General features: G+C 44.9%; 1 protein-coding gene across 5 annotated transcripts in view; it reads left to right on the forward strand.

Annotated features, from left to right (window-relative positions):
• Positions 1-20,293, forward strand: part of INTS10 (integrator complex subunit 10) — a 37,960-nt gene extending 17,667 nt beyond the window's left edge. For 2 of the 5 annotated variants that reach the window (XM_081220886.1, XM_081220890.1), the window contains 9 exons: positions 2,633-2,789; positions 3,963-4,045; positions 4,770-4,922; positions 8,163-8,271; positions 12,788-12,867; positions 13,982-14,144; positions 14,998-15,091; positions 17,724-17,801; positions 19,907-20,293. In XM_081220886.1, the coding sequence (XP_081077012.1) occupies positions 2,633-2,789; positions 3,963-4,045; positions 4,770-4,922; positions 8,163-8,271; positions 12,788-12,867; positions 13,982-14,144; positions 14,998-15,091; positions 17,724-17,801; positions 19,907-20,063 (1,074 nt within the window). In that variant the 3' untranslated portion in view covers positions 20,064-20,293. The remainder of the gene's footprint in view (positions 1-2,632; positions 2,790-3,962; positions 4,046-4,769; positions 4,923-8,162; positions 8,272-12,787; positions 12,868-13,981; positions 14,145-14,997; positions 15,092-17,723; positions 17,802-19,906) is intronic. The other 3 variants (XM_081220887.1, XM_081220888.1, XM_081220889.1) reach the window with 3 other exon arrangements.
• Positions 20,294-20,713: the final 420 nt, after the last annotated feature.

Raw genomic sequence — 20,713 nt, forward strand, 5'->3', positions numbered from 1 at the left:
TTCTTCTGCATACAATGACAGTTTTACCTCTTCCTTTCCAATTTGGATACCTTTTATTTTTCTTGTCTAATTGCTGGGTTAGGACTTCCAATACTGTGTTGAATAGAAGTGGTAAGAGTGGGCATCCTTGTCTTGTTCCAGATTTTAGTGGGAAGGCTTTCAGCTTTTCACCATTGAGTATTATGTTGGCTGTGGGTTTGTCGTAAGTGGTTTTATTATGTTGAGATATGTTCATTCGCACTTTGGTGAGAACTTTCATCATGAATGGATGTTGAGTTTTGTTTTGTTTTGTTTTTTCTTATTTATTTTTTGGCTGCATTGGGTCTTCATTGCTGCGCAAGGGCTTTCTCTAATTGCAGTGAGCAGGGGCTACTCTTCATTGCGGTGCACAGGCTTCTCATTGCAGTGGCTTCTCTTGTTGCAGAGCATGGGCTCTAGGCGTGCGGGCTTCAGTAGTTGCAGCATGCAGGCTCAGTAGTTGCAGCACGTGGACCCTAGAGTGCATGGGCTTCAGTAGTTGCAGCACATGGGCTCACTATTTGTGGCACACAGGCTCTAGGGTGCACGGGCTTCAGTAGTTGTGGCACACAGGCTTAGTTGCTCCGCAGCATGTGGGATCTTCCCGGACCAGGATCGAATCTGTGTCCCGTGCATTGGCAGGCAGATTCTTAACCACTGCGCCATCAGGGAAGTCCAGATGTTGAGTTTTATCTAATGCTTTTTCTGCATCTGTTGAGATAATCGTGTGGTTTTTGTCTTTTCTTTTGTTAATATGGTGTATCACATTGATTGATTAGTGTTATGTTGAACCATCCTTGTGACCCTGGAATGAATCTAACTTGATCATGAGTGTATGATCATTTTTGTGTATTGTTGGATTCAGTTTGCTAATATTTTGTTGAGGACTTTTGCATCTATATTTATCAAAGATATTGACCTGTAATTTTCTCTTTTTGTAGTGTCTTTGTCTGGTTTGGTATCAGGGTGATGGTGGCTTCATAGAATGACTTTGGAAGTGTTCCCTCCTCTTCAGTCTTTTGGAAGAGTTTGAGAAGGATTGGTATGAGTTCTTCTTTGTGTGTTTGGTAGAATTCCCCAGTGAAGCCATCTCATCCTGGACTTTTGTTTACAGGGAGTTTTTAAATTACAGATTCTGTTTTAGTGATTGGTCTGTTCAGAATATCTATTTCTTCTTGATTAAGTTTTGACAGGCTGTATGTTTCTAGAAACTTGTCCATTTCTTCTAGGTTGTCCATTTCATTGGCATATAACTGTTCATAGTATTCTCTTAAGATTTTTTTTGTTTCTCCAGTATTGGTTGTTATTTCTCCTCTTTCATTTCTTATTTTATTTAGTTCCTCTCTTTTCTTCTTGGTGAGCCTGGCTAGAGGTTTGTTGGTTTTGTTTATGAGGATTGGAGCTTTTAGCTGAAATATTTTTACATATTTTTTAAAAATTTTATTGAATCTAAAAAGTTCAGTTGATTCAGTTGATTTACAGTGTTGTATTAATTTCTTCTGTACAGCAAATTGATTCAGTTATACATATATATTCTTTTTCATATTCTTTTCCATTATGGTTTATTACAGGCTATTGAATATAGTTCCCTGTGCTATACAGTAGAATCTTGTTTTTTATCCATTCTATATATAATAGTTTGCATCTGTTAATCACAAACTCCCAGTTCTTCCTTCCCCCATTCCCACCCTTGGCAACCAGAAGTCTCTTCTCTATGTCTGTGAGTCTGTTTCTGTTTCACAGATGTGTTTATTTGTACATATTTTTAGACGGTCTTAGTGGGGTAAAACTCTTCAGGGAAAATTTAATTTGGGTCAATGAATTAATAAAAAATGATGTAGGTGGAATAAAAGATTCAAGAAATTTTCAGGAAAATAAAGTGAAATGGAGCTTTTTTGACTTTACTTGTTTTTGGCAAAAAGTCTGACCATACTCAGTGGCATTTACAATAGTTGCCTTTCTCTGAGGCCCTCTCTTTTCTTTGGCTTTATTTGAGATGAAGAACAAGAAATGTAGGAAAGTTTATTATAAAGTAAAATGGGTAAGTGCAGACAAATGTAATTCCTGGCCAGACACCTTGCATTGGGTGACCATTGGAGAAGTTATATGCAGTGAACAAAAGATAAGTAACAGTTTCTCTTAATTATTTCTCAGAGGACTCGGGCTTTAGTTTTACTGCACTACAGAACAAACTGTTCCTTGGAAGCAAATTAAATATCACATATTGGAAAAAAGTAAACTGTAAAACAGGTGCTACTTAATTAAGCTGTATCCCTAAATGTAAAACTGTAAGTTTTGGCTTTTATAACATTGATATATTTTTTAAGTTATTGGAAGTTTTAACTCTGTAGCTTTACTCTGAAGCCAACATAAGCTTAGAATTTATCATCAGAAAACCTTAATTTTAAAAGTAACTATCAAACGTGTGAAAGGATGAAAATTTTATGTTACTTTTTAAAACTAAATTGTTAAATTCAAAAAATTGTATTATACTCATGATAGTATCCTTTGATATGAAATTCATATAATAATCAGAATTGGCAGCAATAAATGTAATAATGTTTAAGTAGTGACTATCTTTATAACTTTAATCATGTCCTTCACATTCTCTAAGCAGAGTTCGGACGATGAAGACTGTTCAGCAAAAGGAAGGAATCGTCACATTGTTGTCAATAAGGCAGAACTTGCTAACTCGATCGAGGTGTTGGAAAGCTTTAAGCTGGCCAGGGAAAGCTGGGAGCTGCTCTATTCCCTGGAATTCCTTGACAAGGGTAAGGCATGCTTATCCTGTTGTGATATTTCATTTTTTATGTGAAATCATCATGCCGAAAAGGTTCATTATTCTACTCGAAATGTCAAGTCACTAACAGCTAATTAAATTGATTACAGTAGTTCACACACTTCATAGGATTTTTTTTGAGCAGGAAATCTAATCAGTTATAAATACTCAAATAACCATTTACCTCTTAGCTCCTGCACTGGGGGTGTATTATAATCAGGGTTGGGGTGGACTTGGGGTGGTTTGGTCTTCCTGTTAACATTTATATTGCTGGCCTTTTTTCTTGCTGGGTTTGTCTGGTGCTTTCAGTTGCTCTGCCCACTGCTTTGTGTCCCCTCCAGCCACATGTGACTAAGGCTGCAGGAGGTGGTGCTGTGATGCCTGACTTGACTCCGTTGCTTGAAAGCCCAAATTCCAAACACTGCAGAAAGCCCGCTTTGAGCATAGACAGAAATGAGAGGGAGTTTCCTCTGTATAATAGTTACACTATTTACACTATTACAGTATTTACACTATTACACTATTGAGTATTTCAACACTACTCAGAAATCACTAGCACTCTGCTAACCAGCATATTTTCCTGTACTTTGGGATCAAGGCCGTTACTTTCCTCCTGGCCAGTGGACATTTGTCCCTGGCCTGCTCCTGTCACATGCCTCTACAGGCCCCTTGTTTGATGTGTCATGTCATAGTTTCTAAGTAAACATTGCATCATCCGGTTCCTCCTTGTCACATCTAGAATGGTGAACAGGTATGTGACTTTTGGAGGGGATGTTTTTCTTTGGGTATAAATCGACTTTAAAAAATGAGTGAAACTCCTAGTGTCATATGTTTATTACTTTAACTGGGTGAAAGCAAAGCAGTTTAAAAGATCAAGAAATGTGTGAAAAGCATTTTGAGCAGCTGCTAGAACACAATGTGTGCTTAGTAAGTGTTGGTGCCTAATAAGATTATTGCTTGTGTATTACTGGTAAGTATTCCGCCCTAACTTTACTCTCTAACTGACAGTCCAGACCATTGTTTTAGAAATCAAAGTCTAAAGTTACATCCATTTTTTGGTAATTTGTTTCTCTCTGACTATCGTTCTGTTGGTGGGTATGTCAGTTTTATTCTCTGCCTCTGTGTTACCTATTTCTGGTAAATTAGCTTTTGAATTCTCGCTCAGAATTTACAAGAATTTGTTTGGCGTGGAAGACGGATACTTGGCTCTGGTTGAGAATCTTCCTCAATGATGTGATCATCTATCAGGTAATGTGTGTTTAAGTACCTGTGTCTTGACAGGACCACGGTGGCTGCGAGCATCTTCAGCATGAAGGTGTGTGTGTTTCCTCCTGCTCTGAAGGCAGATGTTCTGCCTTCACTGATGAGGGGATTGTGGTCCACTTTCAGCTGAGAACAGCTCCGGACGGCAGGCCCACATCTGGGTTACTTTTGGGGGGTCCAATCACACCCCTCTGTAAAAGCAAGAGTTTTATTTCTCAGTGAAAGACAAACACTGCTCACCCCTCCTCTCTGCTCTGGGGGAGCCCTGCTGCCTTGCTCTGCTGTCCTCGAGCTACTTATGGCCAGAAGGGAGCGGGGATTCAGTAACGAGAGGGAAAGCTTCCAACCCCCGTTGTTGAAATGGGCAGGTTGCAGCTTCCAGCCTTCATGAAGGGGAAATGGTATCAGTAGAAAAATATTCATAAAGAAGTGGTATATCCAAAATGTACCCGACCAGAGAGCTTGTGTCATTTTATTTAGTCTCAAGAATTAAGACTAGAAAGAAAAACCTTTATATTTATGAAGTCCACCCTACAGATCCTCCACGTAGCTTTAACTAAGTTGGTTTGATACTGTAGCTAAGTCTCCATTCCCTCCTCAAATGATTAAGCACAGGTGCCTGATTTGTGGTTGCTTGCTAGGGGCGTAATTAGCTCTGGAGATTCTTTAATGGCACTGTGTTTCCCTCCTTGCTGTGTGACTTTCTAAGGGTCAATATAAAAAGGCCATAGCCAGCCTGCACCACTTGGCAGCTCTCCAGGGACCACTTCCTCAGCCACAGATCTCGGGACAGGGGACCTTGGAGCATCAGAGGGCGCTCATCCAGCTGGCGACCTGCCACTTTGCCTTGGGGGAGTACAGAGTGAGTACTGGGTGCCTGGCACGGGGACGTGCAGGCGCACTTGGTCACCCTGGGGCTTTCTTTTTTTTTTTCCCAGAGTGGCTTTTTAATTCAGTGCATGTTTACTTGAAGCTTGTTCTTTCTGCCTAGATTTTATTATCTAATCTGCTGGTGAAAAGCTTAGTGATGCTATTTAATTTCCTCCTTTCTATAGCTTCCCGCAAGTTAGGCTTCCATACTTTTCACATTTCCGCTCATTATTCCATTTGTTGGAGGATGATTTTTACTTTCTTGCCTGGAATCCCTTTAGAGTGGAGTCAGTCCTCTTGTACTTGGACAGAAGAGGCCTTCACCAAGTGGGAGATGGAGATTCACAATAGCTTATCTGAACCTCAGGTTCTCTCTTTATGTGGTGGTGACATCTCCTAGGGGTGTTGCAGGAGCAGCTGCGTGAACAGACGTGTCTTCTCCACGCTGTGAGCCCCTCCTCGCATGGTGGCCGCACAACTTCGGTCCGCAGTAAACACCTGCATGCGGTGAGCGTGATCAGCACAGCTTTATACGCACAGTTACTGGATAGATTCAAGTCACACCTTAACACACAAACTCTGATTTCTTCTTGTCTCTCTATATGTTAAGTTGATTACTTTGTGATTAAAAACCCTAAATTAATTTTTTTTTTAGATGTTGGGGGTAGGAGTTTATTAATTAATTTATTTATTTTTGCTGTGTTGGTTCTTCGTTTCTGTGTGAGGGCTCTCTCTAGTTGTGGCATGCAGTGGCCACTCTTCATCGCGGTACATGGGCCTCTCACTATCGCGGCCTCTCTTGTTGCGGAGCACAGGCTCCAGACGCGCAGGCTCAGTAGTTGTGGCTCGTGGGCCCAGTTGCTCTGCGGCATGTGGGATCCTCCCAGACCAGGGCTCAAACCCGTGTCCCCTGCATTGGCAGGCAGATTCTCAACCACTGTGCCACCAGGGGAGCCCCCTAAATTAAATTTTTTAACTTGAACTTTGAAATATGATTTATAATTTGCCGTGATGAATTTTAGAAAGAAAAAGTTAATAAGTATGTGAAGTATGTGCATTTAAAATTGAAATGCTTTTCTACCATCACTTACGTTGTCAGGTGCCTAATTCTAAATTTCAATTGATTCCTTTTGAGAACTTAAGAGAGCACGTAGTTATGCACACAGATACACATGTGTCATGTAGAATTAGACAGCCGTGCACGGTACTGCTGTTCTGCATTGTACGAGGGAACGTACAATAAACTGGTAGATTTGATTAAGCTACGCAGACTCATTCTCTTTGAGGGCTCCTGTTACCACCTCCGTGCGGGTCGCTCTTAGGCTTTCATCTTTGGTTTCTACCTTACCCGATTCCTGAGTCTCTGACTGCCTGTCTTTGGCTGGGACTCAGCATGTCCAGATGTGCATTTCCTTAGTTCTCTGGACCTTAGACACCACCTGTCAAGTCACAGAGACTCTTACTCAAGCTGGTCCTTTTGTCTCTTCCAGGATGGGGCACCAGTGCTTTTGGCATAGTGCCTTTTATTTCCACTGCCACCACCCTAACCCCCGGCTTTTAACTGAGTTTGTTGCCTGTAACCATTTTTCCAACCCTATAAGTTATGGTCAACTCTCTACAACATTCCTGTCATCATTCCATTTCATTGAGATGTTGACTTCCTGGGTGCCCCAGGGTGGGATCCCTGTGTTCAAAGACATCTAATTTGAGTTGGAGAGAGAGGTGCAGGTGTTTATGTAAGACAGTTAAAAATCCAGTGCTGGCGGTTTGCCTCAGACCTGTGCACAGCAGTCATTCAGAAAAGGGTGGTTTCACCCGGGCCCGCACCCTCAGGGAAAGATTTTACGGGACAGCCTGGCTGAAGGTGGGTATTGAAGGAGGGCGGCATATGATTCTGAGTTAACTCCTGGTCCCACTACTCACTAGCGCTGTGACCTGTCTAACTCCAGGGTTCAAGTTCTTAACTACCCAGCTGCCGACTTCTCAAAGCTGGAGCTTCACGACCCTGTGGCCATGGGTGATTCTGGATGTGCCAGGATACCGACCCCTCAGCCCCAGGCAGTTAGCTGTGGCTTGGGCAGCTAAGCCCCGGGTCATTTGCTGCCAGCTCCGAGCAGCCTTACAAATACTATTTTCTGGACGTGCCAAGACATGAAAAAGGTTGGGAAGCATGGATTTAAGATTCCACTTCGTCATCTGTAAAATGGGGGTAGTAGGGGGTTGTGCCTGACACACAAGAAATGCTCCCTCAGCCGATTCTGACTGTTACTGCTGGAATTTGATGGGTGGACATAGGTGATGCCCTGCTCTCTGTGGCTCGAGACCTCCTGCTCCGCGGGGCACCTGGGGCCGCCTCTCATCCAGCAGCACGTCATTGGTCCAGTTTCATGTCTGTTTCCTAAACCACGCCCTCCTTCCCCTCAGGGGAATCGCCAGAACCAGTAGAAAGCCTTCCCCACGTCTTTCTCTCCTCCTTTGAAAACCCGTTTTGCTCTTTTCCATATTTCAGATCCTGCCCCCCTTTAAGGCTTAGATCACCTCCCTGCCTGAAATTTTTCCTGCTAGTTTACCCTGTGGGTGTTTCTACTTAGTTTGAAATTATGCTCTAAACATAACATTTTAGTCCGCCACCATGTGTCCCATTTTGTTAATTTTTCTATTCAGTGAGTTAGTAAATGTCCTTAAGATGGGGACCATTGGGTTCTTTTGGATTCCACTGTGCTGTGAAACACTTTGGTAGTTTAGTTAATACTTGATTAATTTTTAGGTTTTGTTCTTTTTTTTTTTTTTGCAGTACATGGGCCTCTCACTGTTGTGGCCTCTCCCGTTGCGGAGCACAGGCTCTGGACGCGCAGGCTCAGCAGCCATGGCTCACGGTCCCAGCCGCTCCGCGGCATGTGGGATCTTCCCGGACCGGGGCACGAACCCGTGTCCCCTGCATCGGCAGGCGGACTCTCAACCACTGCGCCACCAGGGAAGCCCCATGTTCTTTTGTTTTTTAACAGTGAAGAATGAGTTAGTGTTCCCTGAATGGTCTAGTACCTGGATTTAATCTCAGTTATGTTTCTATGCTTGCTGTCAAGCAGACAGTACTGGTCACGTGGCGTCCTGGGGCCATGCTCCCGAGCTCTGTGCACAGGTGGCCCCACTTATGCTGCAGAGGTTTTAGTTACGTAGATTTGGTTTCAGTCAGAAACTTTCAGTTAGTTCCTTCTGGTCTTGTCTTCTCTAGATGACGTGTGAGAAAGTCCTTGATTTGATGTGCTACATGGTCCTCCCCATCCAGGACGGAGGCAAGTCACAGGAAGAACCCTCAAAAATAAAGCCCAAGTTTAGAAAAGGTACAGTGACAAATTTTATTTTTATTTTATAGAAATAGCTTTAGGACCTGAGGCTGGGAATTGTTTGTAACTCCTGACAACATAATACCATGTGACCTGCAGAGCTTGACAAATTGTATAAGAAGCGAAGTGTTTGCCAAGCTTCTCGTGGCTCTGATTTCATAAGCAGCCGTACCTCTGTCCTTCTTCCAAAGTTCTCGTCAATTCCTGAGTTTGTTGGCTCTTTGAAGAATATCAGTGAGCTCCTTTTCCTATCTTTACCAATTCTAGGAAATCTTGTAATAATTAGTTGAGAAGGATCCCTTAGCATGTCTCTCTTGGGCTGTTTTGAGCTTTACCTCAAGTTGCTCATTGTTGAAAAACTACATAAATTGAGCTGTGATGCTTCATAGGAAAGGAAGAGAGCCCCACTGTCATGATCTAAGTTCCATCTTAGAAGTTGGAAAAAGATAATCTGTCAAACCCAAGCCAAGTAGAAAACAGGGAATAATAAAGACAAGAGCAGAAACTAATGAAATAGAAAAAAATAGAGGAAATTAATAAAGCAAAAAGTCGGTTTTCTGAAAAAAATTAATGAAATTGATGAACTCCTAACAAGATTGACCAGGAAGGTCGTAAATACAAATAACCAATATCAGGAATGGAAGAGGGAATGTCACTCCAGATCATGCTGAAACCAGAAGGACAGTAAGAGAATAGGTTGTGAATAACTTTATGCCAATAGATTTAACAATTTAGGTGAAATGGAAAGAATTCCTTGAAAAACACAACTTACCAAAACAGACACAAAATGAAATAGAAAATCTGAATGTTTTATATCTATCAAAGAAATTAAATTTGTTGTCGAAAACTTTCCCACAAAGAAAACTCCAGGTCCAATTGGCTTCACTGTGAATCTTGTCAAGCATTTAGTAAGAAATAAGTCCAATCCTGTACACACTTTTGGAGAAAATAGAGAAAGAGGGAACACTTACCAATCCAGTTTTTAAGACCAACATAACCCTGATAGCAAAACCAAACAAGAGAAGAACATTAAAGGCCAGTGTCTATCATGATCATAGATGCCAAAATTCTTAACAAAATATAAGCAAATACAGCAATATATAAGAAAGATAATACATAACGGCCAAGTATACCGGGAACGCAAAGGTGGTTTAACACAGGAAAACCAATCACTGCAGTTCACCACATTAGCAGATTAAAGGAGAAAAATCATAAGATTGTCTTAATAGATGCAGACAGAATTCAATTATGTCTGCACTTATCATTTATAATTTTTTTTTAATCTTAGTAAACTGGAGATAGGAGGAAGCTTCCTCAGCATCATTCTTAACTATGAAACATTGAATACTTTCCCGAAGACCAGCAGCAGTACAGGAGTGTCTGCTGTCAACACCTCAATTCAACATCCTGGAGATTCTGGCAAACACAATAAGCAAGCAAAAGAAAGGTTGAAAAAGAACCGTTTGTATTCACAGCTACATAGTTGGCTACGTAGAAAAGTCAAGGACTCTCCAAATAGAATAACATCAAAACCCATAAAATACTTAGGGATAAATTTAATGAAAGCTGTGCAAAATCATGTTTGTAGGTTAGAAGACTCAATATTGTTAGGATACCAGTTCTCCCCAAATGTCTCTATAGATACAATGCAATTCCAATCAAAATCCCAGCAGACTTTTTTTCTTAACAGAAGTTGACAAACTGATTCTAAAATTTATATGGAAATACTACAACAGTTTTGAAAAAGACTAACAAAATGACAAGTGACCCTACCTGATAGCAGGGTTTAATATCAAGCTACAGTTATTCAGACAGTATTGGCATAAGATAGGAGAATCCAGAAGTGGACCCACATAAGTATGGTCAAATGATTTTCCATGAAGACGCCAAAGTAATTCCATGGAGAAAGGAAAGGCTTTTCAACAAATGGTGCTGGAACAAAGGGATCTTCATGTAGAAGAAAAAAAGATCCTCACCTCCTACCTCACATTTTTCCCAAAAATTAATTTGAGCTGGAGCAGAGAGACTTAATGGAAAAGCTAAATGATAACATTTTTTAAGAAGAAACTTTCCTTGAGACTGGTAGTAGGTTTCTTAGGACACTAAAAGCTTTCTAGAACACAAAAGCGTGACAGTTTTGATACTTACTGGGAGTTCATTATACTATTCTGTTTACTTTTTACTTGTTTGGGATTCTCCACAACAAAAGGTTGAAAAAAATAGATATAGCCCAGACCCCTTCAAAAATTAATATCTCTGTGGAACAGAAACATATCAGGTGGGTAAGACTTGACCTAGCAGACATGAAGACTAATTTTAAAGTGTAGCATTGGCATAGAGAATGACCCCAGGAACAGAATGGAGAACCAAGAAACGTAGCATTACAGTTCAGGGGAGAAAGAATGAATTTATCCTGTAAGTGGTACTGTTACAGTTGATGATCCAAATATAAAAATGACCGAAAAGAGATTCCTCCTTCATACTACACAAGAACCCTTTAAATTTTAAGATTTAAATATTAAAACTAAAACTTTTAAACTTTTAGAAGAAAATACAGACAACGATCTTTGTTGCTTTCTAGTTAGAGAAGGATTTAGGCTACAAAGAGCACACGACATAAAAGATTAGTGAATTTGATCACGTTAAAGTCAAAATACCAACAAAAGATATTATGATCAAAGTGAAAAGCTATAGACTACAAGAAAATTGTCCAGCACAATTTATATATCTATATACTTATATATTCAACAAAAAATTAGTTTCCAGAATTTTGAAAGAGCTCCTGTAAGAAACAAATAACCAACCCCCCATAGAAAAATAGGCAAAAAATATGAACAACAGATTCACAGAAGCCAAATGGCCAAAAACTACTTGGAAAGATTCTCCACCTATTATTAATACAGGAAATTCAGATTAAAACAATAAGCTATCATTTTACATCAGGATGCAGAGAGTAAAGGGTGGCCGTATTGACCATCAGGGTGTGAAGATACGCATCGCCCACGTGCTTCTGGAAGGCGCATAGATTCATATGGTCACTTCGGAGAGCAGTTGAGCAGGACCAGGTTGCACATCTCACTACCTGGTTATGTGCCGCTTCCAGGTATAGACTTCAGATCAGTGATCTCCAAACTTGGGCCCTCACCTACTGGGTCATGAATTTCCAATAGAAATTTTCTTTCTTAATGAGATAGACTGTAACAGTATTATTAAAATGAATGTATCTCCACTGAAAAGGGTAAATTTTATTTCACGAACCTTTTGTTTTAGACACGCGGTTGACCCTTGAACAATGCAGGAGTTAACCCAGGGGCTCAGACCCACCCCTCCCCGCAGCGGTCGAAAATCTGGGTACTGCTCTCTGCCTCAAAAACAGGAATTGACCAGTGACTCAGCCTAGGGTAGGAAGCTGGAACAATTTGGATAAAATCAGGGCTCAGACCGCAATTCTTTTGATTCCACATGTTGTGATCTCTAATCCAATAAAAACTTTTCCCCACACTTAGTTCATTTAGAGATCTGTAAGATGAAAATGCAGACACTGTATTTACTGAAAAATCCATGTGTAAGTGGACCCGTGCAGTTAGACCTGTGTTGCTCAGGAGCCAGCTGTGTGAACACGTGTAAATGTGTGTGCACAGGGTCGCCACGTGAACAGCATATTTATTTCTTGCTACTTCTTGCCTCTGGGGTAGAGAGGATTTAGGATAGAAAGAGCGCACAGCATAAAGGAAAGGACTATGGTCTTGGTCTGAAAAACAACCATTACCTAAAGTTTTTTCCACAAGTGCACAAGAAAATATATATAAGAATGTTTATTTCAGCACTGTTGGTAATAGTGAAAAATTGGAATACTCAGTGTTTACCATAAAAGAATGGATAAATCAGGTGTGGTCAATGTAACCAACAGAACACTACGTAACACAGAAAACCAATGAGCTAGAGCCACAGATATTAGTCCCAAAAACAATCGGCAGAAAGATACGTACGCTATGACACCATTTATATAGTAGACTGAAAACACACGAGACGTTTCTCTGCGGTGCGTGAATATAGATTCCTGTGTTAAAAGCAGGCCGTGTGCACAGGAATGATGAACCCCCGTTCAGAAGAGCAGTCTTCTCTCAGGAGGGAGGCCGGAGTGGCATCAGAAGAGGAGAAGTGAGCTTGCCATGCTTTTATATTAAAATCTAAAACTAAAGCAGATGTCAGCATTTTATACGGCTGAGTGGGGAGCATTCTGGTGTTTGTAATAATCTCTGTCATTTTCTGTGTATTTCAAATGTTTCATAATAATAAGTATTTAAGCAACTTTAGAAATTTAGATTGAGAAATGAAATCCAGAGACGATCGAAAAACCAGTTTCACCTTCACTAAATCTAACCGTGGTTTAACTGTGTTGAGACCATGTGATTGTTGCTTAGCCTTTTCCTTTTAAGAAAAGCACTTTAAACATTTGCTTCTCAAAGCTCTTTTCTTTGCTACTAACAAATATATTGTGGACTTTTCTTAGGTTCGGATCTGAAGCTTCTGCCTTGTACCAGCAAGGCTATCATGCCTTACTGCCTGCACTTAATGTTAGCGTGTTTTAAGGTAAGCTTCACATTGATTAGTGTAAAGGAAATTAATTTACAGGATTGTTCTGATGACCTGGAATGACTTGAATTGAGAGCCTTAGGCACAAATGTTAGTTTGGTCCTTTGAAAACAGGTTGGTGTAGTGAGGAAAGCACATGGGCAAGGAACCAACAACTATTTATTAAATATCGGCTGCACTAGGCAAAGATGAGTAGGAAATAATCCCCATCCTCGAGAGGTTTACGGGTAACAGTGGGACGGATAATTTACGGGTAACAGTGGGGTGGGTACACAAATAACCTTGCCTGTGGTAGTGTCCAGTAAATATTTTACGAATTAGCCTACGAGTCAGGATATATTAGCTACAGAAGCAGGGAGCACAGGTGCTCTTGCGCTCATGGAGGGATGTGAGTCCATTAGCACAGGGACAGGGCATGAGGCTGAGCACGTGCGGAGGCCCAGCAGAGCCAGGAAAGTCTAAGGGCCGGGCTGTGGGGAGCCGAGGCCTGGGGCGGACAGGCTGAATTGTCCACGAAGCTCGTGAGCAGCGGGCAGCAGTATCGGGTCCCGCCTTCAGGGCCGTAGTTCCCAAACCTGACTCTCGATCTGAAGCATTGAGGCGGCGGAAACAATTTGAAGTCACGTCAGGCACAGCTGCCGGGTTAGAACCGGAAGCCCTTTGACGGCTTCTCACCTCACACCCCTGCGTCCTCCTCCCTGTGGCTCCCGCCGGCCTTTCTCCCCAGTCCCACGGTCTCTTCAGACCCCTCTGTCTAAGGGGGCCTCTCGCCCGCCCTCCATCCCCCACTCCGGCCCCTTAAAAGAAGTCCCCAAATTCTCTGTTGCCCAGACCGTTCACCTTCCTCGCGCCCTCATCCCCGTGTTCAGAGCCTCGGGCCCACCCTGCGTGTCCCGCTCCTGCCAGGACTCTCCCGAGGGTGCCGGGGAGCCGGGTTCTGTGGCGGGGCCCCTCCTCGCCGGCAGCCGTGACATTGGCCAGGCAGGCTTGACTTCTGCTGTCCCTTCTGACTGGTGACCGTAGTCACGCACTTCCCTGCAACAGCGCTTCGGGGGAAGTGGCATCGGGCGTGTGTGAGATCACCCCGTGACTCACCCCCTCTGTCCTGCAGCTGAGAGCCTTCACAGACAGCAGAGACGACATGGCGCTGGGGCACGTGATCGTGCTGCTTCAGCAGGAGTGGCCGCGGGGAGAGACCCTTTTCTTGAAAGCCATCAATAAGATTTGCCAGCAAGGAAACTTCCAATATGAGAACTTTTTCAATTATGTTACAAGTATCCTTTTTCTCGTTTGAGCAGAAGAAATGCTTGGTACAAAAATGAACGAACCATTTGGGGTAGAAATAATGGTTTTGGTGATTTGGGGGAAAAGGAGAAGGAATGGTGACTTAAAATGGGATTGTGGCAGCTGGTTTTGTGAAAGTCATGAACGGCTTCAGAGAGGAATCAGGAACGTGGACAGCCCTGTTGCATTTTCCACTTCAAGTGGCTTCTTAGGAAGGTACCCAGGGTGCCTGAAGTAAGAGCCTGCAGGCTCCCTGCAGGCCCACAGTGACTGCTGGGGCCGTAGACGGTGACTCTCCGTTGGCCTTCCTCTGGGAACAGGGCCCCTGGGGTCTGGGGTTACAACAGCAGCTGGTGGCCCGCGGGGCACCCGCCAGAGAATCTCCTCCACCCAGCACTGGCTTTCGTGATGGGGAGCATTGTATTTCACACTGTTGGTTAGGGAAAGGTCTGGTGTTCATACTTCATTGCTTCTCTTAATACATTATTTTTGAGTTGCAAGGCATCTGACATCCCTGTCCAGGTGCCTAGAGCAGCATTTCTTAACCTTTGGGCCTGGGGGAGGGGGGCGGTGTGTATAGCACCTGTACCACCTCCTTCTTATTAAGAAAACACAAGATGCTGCTCTTGGGACCCTATAGGCTCTGCTCAGTCAGCTACCTGAGAAACATGTTCTCTTTGTGAGGGCGTTGGGCTGGCATAGGAACCGCTGGGTCTGGACTCAGGCAGCGCTGGGTTGTTGGTGCGGTCGCCGTGGGCAGGTCACTCGGTGGCTGCGAGCCTGTCTCCTCCAGGAGAGCAGGGCTCCATGCTTTCTCACGTGGTTCCCTGAATCTGGCCTCAGATATCGACATGCTGGAGGAGTTCGCCTACCTGAGAACTCAGGAAGGTGGGAAGATCCATCTGGAACTACTGCCCAATCAAGGAATGCTGATCAAGTAAGGGCACCGTCTCCTGCTGTCCGTGCTGAGTGCCCGCCTTCGTGTGCTTGTAGGAAACATTTGTCCATGTCTGTGGCTTTCAAACAGTCATTAGAAAGGAATCCAAACCTGGGCTCTGTTTGGGAGAGTAGATTTGATTCCGGGAATCCTTTTGAAAGACTTGGCATTTCCTTAACTACATTTCTGATAAAACATTGTTTAAATTGGGGTAGTTCCGTCACTTTTGATACTTACTTCACTAGACGGAAGTCTTATTCGTGGTATCTTTTCCGTTCCAAAACTTACAGACTGAGCCTATCATTTCTGATTAGAAGTAGGGTGCTTTTAATTAAGAAAAGCCATGCTTAACTAAAGTCGAGCTGGACTGGGAAAAACTGCAGACCTAACTTCCACACTGTACCTGGACCTCAGTTGAGCACCTGCCCGCTCAGCAGCGTGGGGCCTGGTCTTGGCACCCCCACTCCCGGATGAAGTCAGTGACCATTTATGATTTTTAAATGCCCTTGCTTCTGCCCTGCAGTCCTCCCTGCACTTGGGACAGCACATCCTCCGTGCTGCAGACGCCTTGCGTAGTGTGATGTCCATACCTCCTCCACTGCGTCCTGCACGTTCAGCGTGTGTGGGTCAGGATCAGAGTCACTGCAGGAGACCGAACCCCGAGTGAGAGGAAAGTGTTGCTGAGGCTGCCACATGCTCCTTTTCCCCTCACTTGTGAAAGGGACGAGTTTTCAGTGCAAAGCCAAAAGCCGCATCTCGTGCTGTCTTTGGGGAGTGTTGTCGAGAGGGAAGTAAGAGGTGTCCCTCTGGACTCCCGTAGCCTCGGGGCTGGGGCATCCGGGCAGCACGGTGTCCTGTCAGGAATGGGAAGGTGGGGTGCTCGTCCTTCACCTTGCAAACGTTACTAAAGAGTCTGAGCATTTGGCGTGAAAGCGCAAGACCTTTATACGTTAGCTGGCTCAGGCGAGGGGACCAGACACGCTCATCTTCCCACTCTGGTAGCTCCCCTAGAACGTGGGGAAAGTAATTGCGTGATTCAAAATATTCTTCACCACGCTTCAGAGTAAAGATGGCTTTTGACACGGAAGCCTAGGTAACCCCTTTTATGTTGTAATTTCCAGGTTTTGAGGCTGGACACACAAACATACCTTTAATAGCTTTTTCTTTAATTCCCATTAATGCTCACCATACAGATTGTCATAATATGGAGACAACCTCAGTAGAATCAACTCCGTTTACTTAGATTAAACCTGAGTTTAATAATCCTCACACTAGGTAATGCTTAGCTGTGAATGTGAGAGAAGAGGCTGTCAGAAAACCAGTGGTTGAGTCTCAGACCTCATTCTACTGAACCTGTCTTCTCCAGCCAGTTTTATTGAGCTGCACAGTGACACGGGAACATGCAGACAAGCCCTCGGACGAGGAGTGAAGGCGAGGGCTGTTGGGCACGCAGACGGTGTCCTTAGTTAAAGAAACCCTTAATTTCTTCTGACTCCCTGTAGAAGACCATGAGGTCTCTTAGGAAACCTGCTGCTCCATCAGTTTGGAAGCAGGACTAGGGGCTGGTGCTTAGTGAGCTGACGGTGAGTCTCAGGGTTCACTTGCAACCTGCCTTCCAAATTTCTGATGAGAAGCTTCCGCGGAGAAGCGGGCCGCCTGAGACAGTTGAGGTATGGTCCGGATCTCGAGTAAAACTGTCACATTCCTTTTCCCTTTGGGTCGCAAACAAATTGTCTGCAGCCATTGTGGACCTTTTGGGGGGCCCTCCAGCCGAGCACAGAGATGCAGGGAGCAGTGTCCAGCCTTCCCTCGGGTGAGGCTGTGAGTCCATCCTGGTTGTGGCGTCTGGGCTGCAGCAGGTACGGTACCAGCGCCGAGGGCACAGGGCCTGACCGGCAGGAGGGACGAGCTCTGATTCTTACCTACACGTGCTGCTCTCATGTATTTTGAAGTAGAGAAATGCTTCTGTGCTGATGCTTGCAGTACCCTGGGTGACACAGAACCCATGTCCTGTGTGTGCCCCGAACTGGGTGCGTGATGACGTTCTCAGAGGTGATCACCCGGCTAATGTACTCATTTCTGTATTTACGGAATCCCACAAAGCCATGGCCCAGACTCTTTGTTTTCCCCCATCTGTTCCTTTTCTCGATACTTTCTGAAATTTAAACTCAACCTTTCTTTATCCAAAACGTTGCCAGCCTCTGCAGTCCTCTCGAAAGGGCCTCTTCGGTCTGGGGCTTCAGTCCCAGCAAAGATGGTTCTAAAAAGTCACGGGTGTCTTTCTGGGATCGGCATGGCCGTGGCAAGCGTGGAGAGCAAAGGCGCTGGATTTGAGACTCTCTCCACGGCCGTTCCATGGCATCTCCCCGTCCTCTCCCCTGGCGCTTGCTTTTCATGCCAGATCTCAGCAGGCTGAGCCGGGGACCGGCAGCCGAGAGGCCTGTGGACCCACGTGGGCCACAGCCGTGCAGCAGGGGGGCTGGTAGCCTCCCGAAACAGCTGCTCGAGGCCCGAGGCTGGCGGTTCTGCGCAGCCTGCCCCCCGTCTCATGCATTTTCTCTGGAGTGTTGTTTTTAAGTGCAGGCTGAGTCGGTGTGGGTGTTTGAATGCCGCTGTTTGCTGTTTTTTAAAGGCCTTCTAGCCCTCCCATGGGGTTACTGCAGCAGGAATTCTTACCTGTGCTTCAGCCCAGCATACAGACTGCTGACAGGTACCAAGTGGACACACCTGCTCATAGTGTACTGTTTGTCGACATGTTTTACTGCCCATGGTTTTCAGCTCTTTGTTCCTCAGTGCTCTTTTTCATGCTTTCTTTAATTTTATAATTTGTTCTGCATTCCTTGGCAAACCATCTGGTTGTAATATTGTAACATTTCTTATTTTTTTCCATAAGTTGCCAGTGTTTTTGTGTTCAATTTAAAAATCATTATGGATCTGGAAATAAGTGAACGTTATATAAAACTGTGTAAGACTAAGTGCACATTAGATTAGGCACTAAATTATGATTCTCTTTTGGTAAAACATAAGGCATTCAGTCCTAAATATTTAAGGATGCCGAAACTTATTCTAAGTAAATTTTTATTCTCAAATTTTCGTATTAGTGACCAGTGTTGAGGTCTTGGTCTAAATGGGCATAAGCACAGTATCTTCCTGCCACTGGTACTGTTTTTTCTGACCTTACCTTTCCAGATTGAAAATATTCGGTAGGCTAGAATGCTCCATTTACTAGTTGACTTATCCTGGTCTTAAACCACAAAAGCTAATTTGTCCTCTTCTTCATCCAAACTTGCCAGAGGAATAAAGACTCTGATAGAAATACAGTTGAGTTGTACCGCTCTTCACATATGGAAACAACACCTTTGGCCCGTGACCAGCAGGACACAGCATTTTATTACGTTTTGACTAGTATTAAGGGGAGCGTGTGCTTGGAGCCATCCATGCCCTTTAGCTCAGTGTCTGTCTGCAAATTCCAGTGTCTTTCAGTGGGTCAGAGGGAGGGCTCCCATTTGGGGTTGCAGTCTGGGTCCCCCGAGAGCAGTGTCTCAGGGCGGCATAAAGGGGCTGCATGAGCTCCCAGCGGGGCTCACTGACACTGGGTACTTACTGCTGAGTCACCAGCCGGACCTGATTAGAGGTGTCCACGGAGACCTGGCTGTGCTCTCTCACCGTGTGGTTCTGTAAACTGTCCACGGGCGTTGTAGGGCGTCCTGTAATATCTTGCCCTTCTAACAAAGCCTGTTTGGGTTTTCTTTTTCCTTCTGTTACATTGCAACTTTCTGACTTCCGTGTACTTATTTTATATAATTCAAGTTTTAAAAACAGAAACATTTTAGAGTGCTTTCAACAGTTTAATCCTGGCCAGTACCTAAAAATCTGATTTCAAATCCCCGTGACTGTGTCTTAGGGAAGTTAGGCAGTAGGGAGTGGAGGGTGGAGGTGACTTCTGTTTGTCTAAATCTACCAGATTACTAACTGGTAGTTAAAACGCCTTTCCTTTTGATTGAACCCATTGAATTTTGCTAGGTTTTTCTTTTGCTTCCTTCATTTTGGTGTTTGGAGTTTCCTGGGGTTTCCTCTGTAATTTCCTTCTCTGAAGCCCACCCTCCAGGGCGTCGTGAAGGACCCACCTGTGCTCCCGCCGGCCCGGCCCAGCATGCAGGGCTCCCGGACCCCAGCAGGCCCTCAGGAAGCTTTGCATCAGCGACTCTGCTGCTCTCTCCCCGCCGGTGCCGGACTCTCGTCTTGGGGCCCCAGCTCCTCCTGCTTCTTCGCAAATAGACCTGGAGGAGCTGTCCCCGTCCTGGCATCACAGGGAGAGAGACACGCCCATGGCCTGGTGCTGTGCAGCAGCCGAGCCTTCCTGAGCCTGTCACGGGGCACCGGCCGGGGGCCGCGGCCATGGCCACGCTCGCCCAGGCATCCTCCTCCCGCCTGCTGCCTCTGCGCTCAGCTGGCCTGGCTGGACCCGAACTGTGTGGCCAGCGTGGTCTGGAGTCCGTCAGCCCCAAGTAACTGAACTGTGCACGAGTCACAGAGGGAAGCACAGCGTCAGGGCTGCAGAAGTTAGAAGCCAAGCAGGCAGCATCTCGCCAAACATGCGATGTTTAGAGTAGCCTTTTCCTGAGTGGGGACGACGACTCTCCGGCTTTAAGTCTTTCCGAAGAGGAACGGGCAGTGGAGGCTGTTTGGTTGGGGCTTTTTTCTTTTTTAAACTTTTCGCTAGACTTGAGGCAGCCTGTTCTCCTGCCCCAGAGTCACTGACCCCTGCTGCCGTGCTAACTGTGGCGTCTGTTTGTTTCCCTGTCACCGCCCCAGGCACCACACGGTCACCCGGGGCATCACCAAGGGCGTGAAGGAGGACTTCCGCCTGGCCATGGAGCGCCAGGTGTCCCGCTGCGGGGAGAACTTGATGCTGGTGCTGCACAGGTTCTGCGTCAACGAGAAGATCTTGCTGCTCCAGACTCTGGCCTGACCGGCCGTCCCGCCAGAGGCAGCCCACAGCCGCGGGGCTCTGGGGGAGACGGAAAGCGCGGAGGAGCGTCGCCGTCATCGCTCTTCAGAAGAAGACCTTCGGTGTTTTAACTCATTGGTCGCTTACAAGTAGTTCCCCACAGTCCAAGAAGCTATTTCTATTTTTGTCATATTTTGTAATTTTTGTAAAACAAAAGAACCTGTTTTGTAAATAAAATCATCCTAAATTTGTGGGGTTTTTTTAAATTTTATTTTTAATTCTTAGAGTTTCGGAACAAGAGTGTACTGTACTTAAAAAGGCATTTCCTTCCACGTTCTCGAGATTTTCTTTTCCACGGTCGGGTTTTGGTGAATATCACGTATCAACATAACGCTACACCTTTTCCTTCGGGAAGTTTTAACACCAGAATCCTTTGTGCCAGGATGAACTTGAGTGAACTTCCACTGAAGGCGCCGTGGGGGGCCAGGGGTGGGGGTCCTGCCCAGTGGCCCGGGGAGGGCGCCTCCCCTCCCCGTCGGCCGCTGTCACCTGGGTGCCCTGAGCCAGACAGCTGAGCCTCCAGCCTGGTTCTGCCCGGCCCTTTACTTGCCACGTACCAGGGACAGATTCATGTCCCTCAAGCTTGTCATGGGAAATGCAGGCACTGGCCC

The sequence above is a fragment of the Mesoplodon bidens genome (assembly GCF_964165515.1).
Source record: "Mesoplodon bidens genome assembly, chromosome: 20".
Taxonomy (NCBI): Eukaryota; Metazoa; Chordata; class Mammalia; order Artiodactyla; family Ziphiidae; genus Mesoplodon; species Mesoplodon bidens.